General features: G+C 43.5%; 1 protein-coding gene across 1 annotated transcript; it reads left to right on the top strand.

The window, feature by feature from the left end:
• nptx2b (neuronal pentraxin IIb) lies at positions 1–7,337 on the top strand. The gene is made up of 5 exons (XM_015963554.3): positions 1–574; positions 3,321–3,540; positions 3,648–3,892; positions 3,971–4,150; positions 6,977–7,337. Exons 1-5 carry the CDS (start codon positions 134–136, stop codon positions 7,205–7,207), a joined length of 1,317 nt encoding a protein of 438 aa, XP_015819040.1. The 5' UTR covers positions 1–133; the 3' UTR covers positions 7,208–7,337.
• The last annotated feature ends 5,052 nt before the right edge of the window (positions 7,338–12,389 follow it).

The following is a 12,389-nucleotide window of genomic DNA, read 5'->3' as shown; positions in this document are numbered from 1 at the left end:
CGCTGCTCTGAGGAAATCAGCTTGGCCCATTTAAGACCCGCCAGGAGACACTTTTACGCGTCGAACTGAGGAGTTGGTCAGAGAGAGTTGGGTTCAATCTTTCCCTCGACTGGGCCTCTTGAACATCAGCGGTATGCTTTTACTCCTGTGCGGATTTGTGTGCGTTTGCGCGCTCGGATGTAGCCAATTAATTAACGGGCAGCCGGATGACGGAAAGCGCTACATCTGTCGGGCAATACCCATGAGCAGCGATGCCAGCTGCCCCGTGACTTTATTACCAGACTTAAACGTAGGGAGTCAGGAAGAGGAGCTCAGGAACACCATTATGCAGCTACGGGAGACGATTGTGCAGCAGAAGGAAACGATTTCTAAGCAGCTGGGCACCATCAACGAGCTGATCACCAAGCTGTCCCTGTGCGCGTCAGCCACAAACCAGAGGAAGAACGGGAAAGGGGGTTCATGGGGGAAGGACAAGCAGAATACCATGGGGGATGTTCCCACAGATCCAAACGGCTCCATCGATAGTCTGGGGAAAACCATGCAGGGGCTCAAGGAGCGTCTGGAGAACCTGGAGGTAAGATGCCCAACTGCGCAAAACCGCACCAGAACGCAGCGCCGTGCGTAAAAATCACAGTTTGGATCTGGATTTAGCTCTCCTGTTGGGTTGAACTTCTTGGTTTTGACTTCAACAATATTGTAAATCCGCGATAACACGTGAATTAACACCTTATGATAGACTAAATATTTTTTAATTAACAAGTGTTTAAAAGAAAAAAATGTGCTTGGATTTCACATCTTTATAGGCCTCATTGGCCCAAAGTGTTAGAACCTTTAGTCACATGATCTTCACTGAGAAGGGGGCATAGCCCTCCTGAGAACACATAAATACGCTTCCTGTAAAAGTGACATTATGGTAAATGCAAAACTAATCAATTGTGATCATCTGTCAGATTTTAGCTATTCATTCAGCGACTGCAAGAAGTGGTAACACCGTGTGCTTGGTGTATAAACACTCCACTCACAGCATAATCAATACAAACTCTCTAGTAACAAAGATATATAACACCATTTTCTTTTGATTGCTTGAGATTGTGCTGCAAGCCAGAGCAGAGCTCTCCCAAATCAGTGGAGAATTGTGCTGAAGGAGGGTGTTGAGCTGTGAGAATAACTATATGTATGTGACGGGACCTAGGCTGAAAGAGGTGACGACCCAGCTTATTGTTTCTGTGAAAATTCTATATAAATAGAAATGTCAAGCAGATTATTTGCCCTAATGGGAAATCACAACATAAAAAGTCTAATCGGAGTCTATAAAAGGACAAATGCTGGATGCAGAAATGTAAAGCAGAAGTTACGCCAACTGAAGTCAAAACGCCGCCGCCACCGCTGGCTAGTTCTGGAATAAAACTGCTTCCATGTAAAGAGAGTAACTGAAATTAATAAAGGTTAATCAAAATAAAAAAAACGACTAAATGTCTTTGTGTATTATCTGCTGCTATTTGGTTTGAATACCATTTTTTTATGTTTAGTTGGAATTGCTTATTTTATATCTGTCATGGCTCGAGGTAAGTGTCTAACCCAAGACATGCAGAATGAACACACGTAGTCCAAAGCAGTAAAGTAAAATGTCTTTATTATAAAAACGGGAACTGAAACCGCACAGGGGAGTCCTGTGGGATGAGCAATATGGCTCGAGTCTCTGAGGTGCTCAGGTTAATCAGGAGAGGAGGGGAAGCCGGGGAGGACGCATGGGCAGAGGGTGAGAGATCCAGGAGGGGTGAGGTAGCAGAGGGAAAGCCAAACAGGAACAGCGGAGGAGGATGGGACATGATGAGTATGTTCCAGAAAACGAAGACAGCGAGGGTGAGTAGATGATGAGATGATCTTGAGCGAGACAAAAACAGGCATAAGGGATAATCCAATTCCAAATCCAAATCCAAAATACAATCCAAGGTCATAAATCCACTAGTCGAAGGCGAGTCAAAACACGAATTAACACGGTCAGAGTTCAGAGTCGAGTGGCTGGTGCTACCTAAACTGGTGCAATCATCCGGCAAAGTGATGTGTCTCCATCCTCCTTTTGAACCCGCGTCCCTGATTGGGAAATCTCCTGCAGCTGCCGCTCCCCCTGCTCCTCACCTGTGGAGAATTAGCTTAGAGTCTGGTGAGAGGAGAAGGTGTGACTCACCTCTGCCCAGGAACATGACAATATCCTTTAAAGCCCCCTTATGTATGTAAGGAAGTGGGTAGGGCATTCAGCTTTGCACCTTTAAGAGGGCTGGTGACTTCCAGTTGCACCACTGGTGGGGAACAGAGATCACTAGTTTGCTTTAATATACAGGTGAAAATCCAAAAATCCGATTATGATGTAAAACTTCATTCATGTCAGTAATTCAGCTTAAAAGATGAAAAAAGGCTCATTCCATGCAAAACCAGAGATTTAAAACCTTTATTTGTTATAATAGAGATGATCATGGCTTACAGCTTCTGAAAACCCCACATTCAAAATCTCAGACAATAAGAATAATGTGTGAAATCAACAAAACAAGGTTTTTAAATAAAGAAACGTCGCACAGCTGAAGGAATAATCATGCACCTGTACTCAGAGCTTAGTTTGGTCCCTTTTTGCTTTTACTGAAATAACAAACTTTTAACAATATTCCAATTTTTTGAGTTTCACCTGTATACACTGCTGGTTGGAGCTAAAACTCAGTTTCACAGGAAAGTGAAGCTCAATTTGTTAGTGAGTCACCAAACCTTAGTTTACTGTTGGAGATCTTTAGTGAGAAAGGCAAACGTGTGTGTGTGTGTGTGTGTGTGTGTGTGTGTGTGTGTGTGTGTGTGTGTGTGTGTGTGTGTGTGTGTGTGTGTGTGTGTGTGTGTGTGTGTGTGTGGTTGTGAGGGAACATTCTGGGAAGAAGAAAATGAATTCAAGAAAAGTAGAACTGGTCAACAGGAGGGTGAAATCAAAAGGGCGAGTCAGTGCTCGGCACTTATTCATCCCAGATTCATTAAGTGGCCAGCGTGTAAACTCTTAGGCTTGATGAGTGGTCTCAAAGAGATGTGGTGTGTTGTCTTTCCTCATCTTTGAATGACTGCTTTGAAAAATAGAAATAATATTCTCTTTTTACCCTCATTTGCTCTTTTAATGGTAAATTGTCCAAACAACAATAGGATGCTCTCAGCATTAAGCCACGAGCCGTCACAAGTCGGATAAATCAGAGTCAGAAGTTGCATCACTCTGATTCCACTGGATTTTTACCCAATCGCCTTTGTGCACTTCCTGCTCACAATCTCTTTATTCATCACCCCGTGTACAGCAACAGCAGATGAGGGCCAATATATCTGGCACCTCCTTCCCCAGTGAGCTCCGCGACCTGCTCCAGCGGCGGCTTGGGGATCTGGAAAAGCAGCTGCTGAAAAAGGTCAGCAACTTGGAGGAGGAAAAGACTATGCTGTCCAACGCCACGGCAGCCTACAGGCAGAAGACGGAAAGCACTCTGAATGCTCTGGTGGAGAGAATCAACGAGCTGGAGAAAGGTACAGGAAGGATGTCGAGATCTGTAGATTACATGGAAGGAGTTTGGAGCGTTTGGCAGCAATTTCTGGGGTCATCATTTTCAGTCCTTCTATGCTTTTTGTTTTAGGGGGAGGAGATTTTAAGTCCCCTGAGCAGTTCAAGCTGTCCCTCCCCCAGAGGACTAACTACTTGTACGGCCGCATCACCAAGACCCTCCCGGAGATGTACGCCTTCACCCTCTGCATGTGGGTCAAGTCCAGCGCAAGCCCCGGCATCGGAACGCCGTTCTCCTATGGTGTTCCAGGCCAAGCCAACGAGATCGTCCTGATAGAGTGGGGCAACAACCCAATAGAGCTGCTTATCAATGACAAGGTGAGGCACACTTTTGTTGCTGATTAAAATACAATCATTTGTTTAGTGGTTTAACATGGTTAAAGCGTCTGCCTGTAGGTTGCCCAGCTGCCCCTGGAGGTGCGTGATGGGAAGTGGCACCACATCTGCATCTCCTGGACCACACGGGACGGCCAGTGGGAGGCTTACCAAGACGGGGAGAGAAAGGGCGCTGGTGACAACCTCGCAGCCTGGCATCCCATCAAACCCGGGGGAGTCATCATCCTGGGACAGGAGCAGGTAAATGTGTTTCATTGTGGGCATGGACAGCACATTTCCAATGGTTCTGTGTCCGATAATCATCAGTCTGGTGTCGTTATCGCAAGTTAACCTTTTAAAAGAATAAGGTGAAGTTGTTCTGTTGATGAGCTGAGCAGCTAAAGAGGCACATTTACGGCTGCAGAAGGAAATGAGAAGTCAATTTCTTAATGGGAACATTTAAAAGGAGATGCCAACAAAAACACTTTGCATTTAAATAATATAGGTTAACACTAAAATCACAACCATTAAAGGAAAACTAAAAACAACGCAAAAGGAAATGAATTAGCTATGTTCAGTTGAGATTTATGATTTATTATTAAAAATAAACTTGAAAACTAAACTGATCTCTCATCCTGATGTCATTTAGGTTATGATAAAAACAAGTTAATGACCTCAACGTCAGTGACGTCTTGTGTTTCTCAATGTCAAGGCGCCTGGCCTAGCAAGGCGTTGGCTTGCTAGGCCAGGCGCCTTGCTTACGAGGACACTGTCCTTCCTTGGTCAAAGAAAACGGTTAAATGGAACAGACTTACATCTTGTGATGTTGTTTGATATTGGTTAAATTAAATATGTAAGCGAGTTACCATTGGTTAGCCATCAAAACTGATACTACCAAGCAGCTAACCAACCATAGCTAACTGCTTTGGATCTAAAAAATGTGTTAGATATCAGCCCGATAGCTACAGTGAGTTGACTTATATTTAAACTGGAAATTTGCCCTGAAGTAGTTGCAGGCTTCTGAGCCGCCATCCTTTATAAAATACTGTGCTGCATTCTGGGAAAATTTTTGACCAAAGCCTAGGCTACAAGACAGCTCCCATGTCTCCTTGGTCAGCTAGCTAAACGGCTAACAAACAGAGAACAGACGCCTCGGTAGCACATGGACATTTGAACACGACTTAGCGGTTCCTGATGGCGTATCTCCTAGGCAACTGGGGCAGGTCCAAAACATCAAGGTGAGGTTCCTTGACATTGAGAAACACCCATTGTAAATCTGATGGTGCATCGCAGTTAATCAGCATTAGCAAACACAAAAATGGCTGCAACTCAGGCAGTTTTACAGATATTAAGCTAAAATCTAATTTAATAGAATTATTTACAAACTTAAGCATACTTTTAGTTTTAACACACTGCACAATTTTTTTTGTTAAAGCTTTTTAATTAAAGCTGCTGTGGTGAAACTGCAAACAAGCTTCCTTGGGTATCTTCACTGGTTCTGCGACCACTAGAACCAAAAACCCACTTTGTCAGAGGAAACAACATAATGCCAGTGGATACTGCTAAACACTAGTCGCTGGTTTCCACGTCCAAACGTCTTTTCTTGTCCGTGACTTCAGATGGTGTTTTTCCTTTTGGGACTCTGGTAGTTTGTTCTAAAGTTGAAGTGGTAGCAGCCGGCTGTTTCTCCTGCTCTGATATTATTGAGCGGAGAACCTCTCACATCAGTGGTGTCAGTGGTTAGCGCCACAATATATTTATAGCTATACTATGCTAAAGGTGTGGAACACAGAAAATAGAAAACATAAACATGTGTTAAGCTAACTTGTTTTCCAAATTTGCTAGCAGCTTTAACCCTCCCACTGTCCCAATGGGTGTGACCCCACGAGGAAAGTTGACCATTGAGCAGGATTGATGGTTTATCCCTTGGGTCCATGTGGCAGGGGTGAGGAGTGAGTACCACCCATAAAGACGGGGGAGGGGGGGGGGGTAGTTAAAGCAGAGATTAATAGTCAAAAAGACATTTTTCTCAGAGGGCCCCATCTAGAGACAGACATATGTTCTGCACCTTATGTGTGTGTGTGTGTGTGTGTGTGTGTGTGTGTGTGTGTGTGTGTGTGTGTGTGTATTTGTATTTATAGGTTTATGTGGACAAATTTTAACTTTAAACCTGTAGCGTGTGGACATTTTCACATTATGGGGACATTTGACTGGTCACCACAATGGCAAAATACCCTAAAATGTGGTTTTAGAAATCGGGTGTGAATTAACTTTTGTTTAGGTTAGGGTTAGTAATAGAACAGCATTGGTTATGGTTAGGATTGGGGTATGAGTTAGGCATTATACAGTCACAAAAATGAAATAAAAAAAATGAATGGAAGTCAAAGGAGGGTCCACACAAGCATATAAATACAAATATGTGTGTGTGTGTGTGTGTGTGTGTGTGTGTGTGTGTGTGTGTGTACTTTTTTAAAGTCTTGCTTGTCCATAAGAAATGTTGCCAGCTCTGTGTCTGTCTAGGTATGACTGTCCCAGGTGTGTACACTAGCGTATGCTCCGTGACTGACATCTGTATGCGAGTGGATGTCCACTGCTGTTGGCTAATGCTGAGCGGCGCTCAAACCAAATTACACGAGTCACTCCGAGGTGGGGTCGGGCTTAGCAAAATAAATAAATGACATGATGCATTGCCTAAATTATATTACTGTACATGGTCAGACTATCAGTGTTAGTTCCCTAGAAAATCATACATAATTCTTGAAAGGGGCAAAGCTCTGGAATGGTTCTTTAAATAAACTCCGTTTGTCCCTCTCTCAGTTTTAAACTCCACACATTTCCCAAGAATCCTGGGATTTCAATGTTCTTTAAGGAAACTGAAATAAACATAAAATATTTGACAGTTTGAACATGCAAAACCTTTAATAATGTCCTAAATGTTTCTTCTAATGTCTGTTTGTCGGAATCTATTACACACTCTTGAATGCAGCAATGATTAAAAAGGGAGATTGCCTCTTTTACATAATTAGGATGATTAAGTAATTTTTTGAGGGGTTTAAACGTCCATTTTGCTGTTTGTGACCCTTACAGGATGTGGTAGGCGGGCGCTTTGATGCCGGTCAGGCCTTTGTTGGCGAGCTGAGTCAAGTGAACGTCTGGGACAGAGTCCTGAAACCGGGTGAGATCCAATCCATGGCAAACTGCAGCTCCTACCTCCCCGGGAACGTGATCCCCTGGCTGTCAAGCAATGTGGAGGTTTTTGGGAGGGGTGCGTTCAAGCGCCCCCTGGAGATGTGTCAGGAGCGGCTGCTCAATTTTTAAAAAGAACTCATCTTCTGTCTCGTTTCATCAGCTGCTGCTGTCAGCCACCCATCCTTTAAGCTGCTCTTACTGTGGGTGGCTTTGTGGATTTCATTTTACAGACAGATGCTGAAAATGTTTCTGCTTTGTTTTCTTTTTTTACTTTGATTTTAAAAACAAGAAAAGCTGTCGGTGATGGAGTAGTTTTAACAAAATAAGGGGTTTCAGTAATGCAGTCGCGGTATAAAGAGAAGGGGTTCAGGAATCATCAACACGATGCGATCCTCACCCGATTCAACAAAAACAAAGGGAAAACTTCTTTTAGAAATCCAGGAGGGAGGGGCTCGGAGTAGATCCGCTGTTCCTCCACATTTAGAGGAGCCAGCTGAGGTGGCTCGGGCATCTGGGTAGGATGTCTCGTGGACACCTTTTCCGGTTTTCCGGGCACGTCCAAGCAGAGGAGATCTAATGGAAGACCCAGGACACGCTGGAGGGACTATGTCTCTCACCTGGCCAGGGAACGCCTTGGGATTCCCCTGGAAGAGCTGGACCAGGTGGCTGGGGAGAGGGAAGTCTGGGCTTCTCTGCTTGGGCTGCTGCCCCCACATTTGAGACAGGTGACAATCTTTCTAAAAGTGGGCATCCCTGCAAGTTCACCACAACAGTCAGATCTCAGACTGTAGCGGTGTCGACTAGCAGGTTCAAAAATGAACGGGCTAGGAAAGGTTTGGCTTGTTTTCAAGGGTTGAACAAGAAATACTCTTTAACATAGCAGCACATCCCTGGTTTGGAATGAGCCACAAGACCACACGTTTACCCATAATGCACAGCGCCACTTCTGGAGGAGGGCTGATGGATTGGGCTCCTTACAGCCACTGAAACCACTTTAGCTCTTCTCGAGTCTAGAGACCAAACGGGGTCATAAAACAGGACCGTGATCCCAAACAAAGCTGCGGATCCATGACAGAACTACTTCAGTGGTCCCTTAAAGTCCAGACCTGAGCCTGACCTTCAGATAGCTGAGCAGAAACCTCAGAAACAGACACAAGATCAGGTCCGAACCGCCGTGTGAGACGCTGACAGCGTCAGACACAAAGTTCCTGAAGGAGCTTCTACAAACCTTTGAGCTGGACTTGGTTTTAGACAAACAAGAGTTTTTGTTTTGTTTTTTGTTAAATAATTAATGATATGGTGGAATCTGTTAGGCGTATTTCAGACCCTGATAAAGATCAGACCATCCTAATGACACTGATGGGTAAACTCTAAATCCTTTTAGTACCGATGGAGGATAAGAAAACCCACCGACTAGCTGATTTCTCCTGTTCAGAGCTCTCCTTCTACCACGTGAAGGTATTTTCCTCAGCAGCCAAGGAGCTCCCACAGAGATTAGTGTGAAGGCCTGACCTCCTCCTCTGTTCGGGCTCTAAAGACGGCCTCCTGCTCTGCTACTATTAGACTGACTGCTGTGTGGGAGTGAGTCTCACTAATGCCATGTCTTATCCTTAACTAGAGACACGCTCATACCTCTGATCCTGGCACTTTAAAAGGATCAAAGTGGCAAAAATACTATTTGGAACTCGCTCTGTTATGTGGCACCAGCTGATTGGTGGATCATCTGGATCCAGAATGACAGCTGGGAAGCAAACAGACTGCTTTATCTATGTGTCTTTTCTGGCCTTTTTACCTTGAAATCAAGCTGAAGATTTGGAATTACACAACTTTAATGTAAATATTTCTGTTTGTGATGCTGTTGTCGTTGGTTTGTCACATCTTTGTTTCCGATACCCAATCAAGACGTTCAGAATTGTGTTTTGAATGTAATTATTTTACATAATTTTGTGTATTTTTCCAGTAAAACTCTAGTTTTTCAGTGTTTCAAGTGTTTTCACCTCATTAGTCCACCTTGTATTGTGGCCTTCCTCTAAATGCTTTAAGTGCCAAAACATTTTTACATCATCAAAATATTTTTGCTTTGCCAATGTGTAAAATTTAGAAAAATAAAGGAAATGACTGTTGCAAAAATGACTACAAGTGTTTTGTATTTGTGTTTATAATGAACTCAATGCTGGCCGAGTTCTGTGGTGTGGTTAATCCCAGGACTCTAAGATTGAGATTAATGGCAGTTCCACATCAGTTTAGGATCACCTTGTGTCCTGTGTGCGTGTTAATCTGTTGAAACACTCGTGACAAGAGCAGCTGATAAGGTGGGCTGAGTGGGATCTTCAGCCTGGGTCAAATAACAGCAACAGGTGTGTTGTAGGGCATTAGCGACGCTTAACAAATGAGGAGGCCAGAAGGTCACGAGAGACGTCACACACGCGCACACACACACACACACACACACACACAGCCTAATCAAAAACCGTGGAGGAAAACGGCAGCTCTGATCTCCCACCGCTTAGGATCTCAGCAGTACTCAGCAGCACTAATGCTGCAGGATTTCATAATTGTATCCTTCTCAGCAGCAGCACTGCAGGTGCTCTCCATGTCCAAAATGTGCGTAAGTCAGGTCCTTAGTCAACTTAAAGTTGCGCACATTTTTCTGCTACGTTTTCTTTTATAAATCACAAAGTTTGCGTGGAAAGTTGCTTACGCAGTCTTCAGACCCCGTTTTGTGCGTAAGCAAGCTTGATAAATGAGGCCCCTGATCCTGCCCTCCCTGCATCGCCCAGTTTAGGACACCCTTAGTTGCTCGTTTTAGTAAAACCTTTGTTCTTACATTAGTTTCCTGTGTTGATTCTACATGTCTTGGGTCAAGCACTTAAACCCCAACATGAAAAGACATCATATTTACTTCCAAAACTCATATAATTATGAGTTTGCATGTCATGATTGCGTATCTAATAATTCTGACTTCATTTCTTAGAAAGCAGGATAAAGTTATAATCTTATAATTATGACTTTATGTCTCATTCCTAACACTGACATGCCATTTCCTCCTCTTACGCAGGCAACCACAGGCCTCTTTACCACATTTCTCACATGACAGACAGAAAAACATAACCTTATGTTTTTATCCATTTGTTGCGTCTCTCTCTCTCTCTCACACACACACACACACACACACACACACACACACACACACACACACACACACACACACACACACACACACACACACACACACACACATATGTACATATTTAGTATAAAGAACAACTGTTGTAGAAATCTGTTACAGCATAAACATTTGTCTGTCTGCTTGTTATTTGATATTATTTCAGTAAGAAGAGAAAAATGTAGAGTAGGGAAAATGTTGAATTCCACTTTAGATGAAGTAAACTAAATATGTTTATGCAACCATTAGTTCACATGAAAACAGCTCAGTCCAGTGTAGATCAACTCTCAGTAGTGTGGTCACCAAAGGAATCCTCCAGCTGTGCAGCTCCAAGGAGACCATCACTGAAGGTTTCAGTTTGCTGGTAAATTTTTAAACATGGTTTTGGGTCATGGGGCCTGAGGAGTGTACCCTGTTGCAGTTTCAGAAGAGCAGCAGCATCAGTGGATTTGAATGAAACTCTCAGAAAGTCTGAGCTCTGGTGTGAACCCCAGTGAAGGTGACGCCACCGTTGACTGACATGAGCAAACTCAGAAATGGTCACAGCTGTTGATTTTACAGATGTTCAGCTACAGTTCCCTGTGGCGTGGTGGCTGCGCCTCATTCATAACAGGTACTTGGTGATAACTGCAGCTTTCCCAGTGGAAGATGACTTTAGGGTTAGTTTGTTTGTTGTGCTCAATAAGAAACTTTTATTCTTTTTTTCCTTAATGCTGAAATAGCCAGCTTTACAAAACTCTCCATAAATACCTAAAAATGGAAAACAGTGGAAAATAATGAAATTCACCACAAAATGATTTTAGGTAGACATTGAATTTGTGATTAAAAAGAAGTCCCAGGACACGATAGAGGGACTATGTCTCAGGTGGCCAGGGATCGCCTTAGGATTCCCCCGGAGGAGCTGGCCCAAGTGGCGGGAGAGAGGGAAGTCCATGACCCGACTCTGGATAAGCAGCCGAAAATAGATGGATGGAATTTGTGATATTGAAATTTTATTCGTTGAAATTGTGTAGGCTGCGCAGTGGCGCAGTGGTTAGAGATGTTGCCTTGCAGCAAGAAGGTCCTGGGTTTGCTTCCCGGCCTGGGATCTTTCTGCATGGAGTTTGCATGTTCTCCCTGTGCATGCGTGGGTTCTCTCCGGGTACTCCGGCTTCCTCCCACAGTCCAAAAACATGACTGTTAGGTTAATTGGTCTGTCTAAATTGTCCCTAGGTGTGAGTGTGTGCGATTGTTTGTCCTGTGTGTCTCTGTGTTGCCCTGCAATGGACTGACAACCTGTCCAGGGTGTACCCCACCTGATTGCCCGTTGACTGCTGGAGATAGGCACCAGCCACCACCACCACCCCCACCACCCCAACCCCCGCGCGACCCTACGTGGACAAAGCGGGTTCAGAAAATGGATGGATGAATTATTTCTATTTGAATTTTCTTTAACGTAGAACACCAGGAAATATTTCACCAGTAAAAATTCAACTGCAGGATGTCATCTTCAAAAATTCAACAATTGAGTTGACCTGGTGACCCAAGCCATTGATGTTCTCTAAGTAAAAAAATATTCTAACATATAATTTCACTGAATTAAAAAGTCAATGACATAAACTCAATGCCAAAAATAAAGCCACGTTCTGGTGAGACTTTGTTGCTTCCATAGAAAACAAATACCTGGACAAACTGCAAACGCGTCTGCAGATGAAGAAGGTTGCATCCAGAGCCCATTTAGCTAAGGGATCAGAACATAGTGTTCCAAGTCAGCTGGGGTTTATGATTCATCTACATTTCTATCTACTCATTCTAACAAAAATAATAATACAACATGCAACCATTTATTGTTAATGTGTCCCAAAGCCACAGTTATTTGTTAGATTATATAAAAACTGACTCCACTGAGAGTGATTTTTCTGTTGTATTGACCAAAGGTCACAGAAAAAATGGTGAGAAGCTTTAAAAGCTAAAGAAATGCTGTGTAGACTCCCCAGCTTAGTCAGTGTTTAAACATGAGAGGCTTTTAATTTATTATTAATCCACTTGAACTTCATCCTAATCCGTGTGGCTCATAATCCAGCATCGTTACGGTGATTTTTTAAGCACCTATTATGTTTGACCTCTTACTGAACATGTGACACAAACATTAACCCAGATGCAACA

This window comes from Nothobranchius furzeri, chromosome 16 (assembly GCF_043380555.1).
Source record: "Nothobranchius furzeri strain GRZ-AD chromosome 16, NfurGRZ-RIMD1, whole genome shotgun sequence".
Classification (NCBI taxonomy): Eukaryota; Metazoa; Chordata; class Actinopteri; order Cyprinodontiformes; family Nothobranchiidae; genus Nothobranchius; species Nothobranchius furzeri.
The sequence above is the reverse complement of the archived record's forward strand: the minus strand, read 5'-3'. Positions and strand labels throughout refer to the sequence as shown.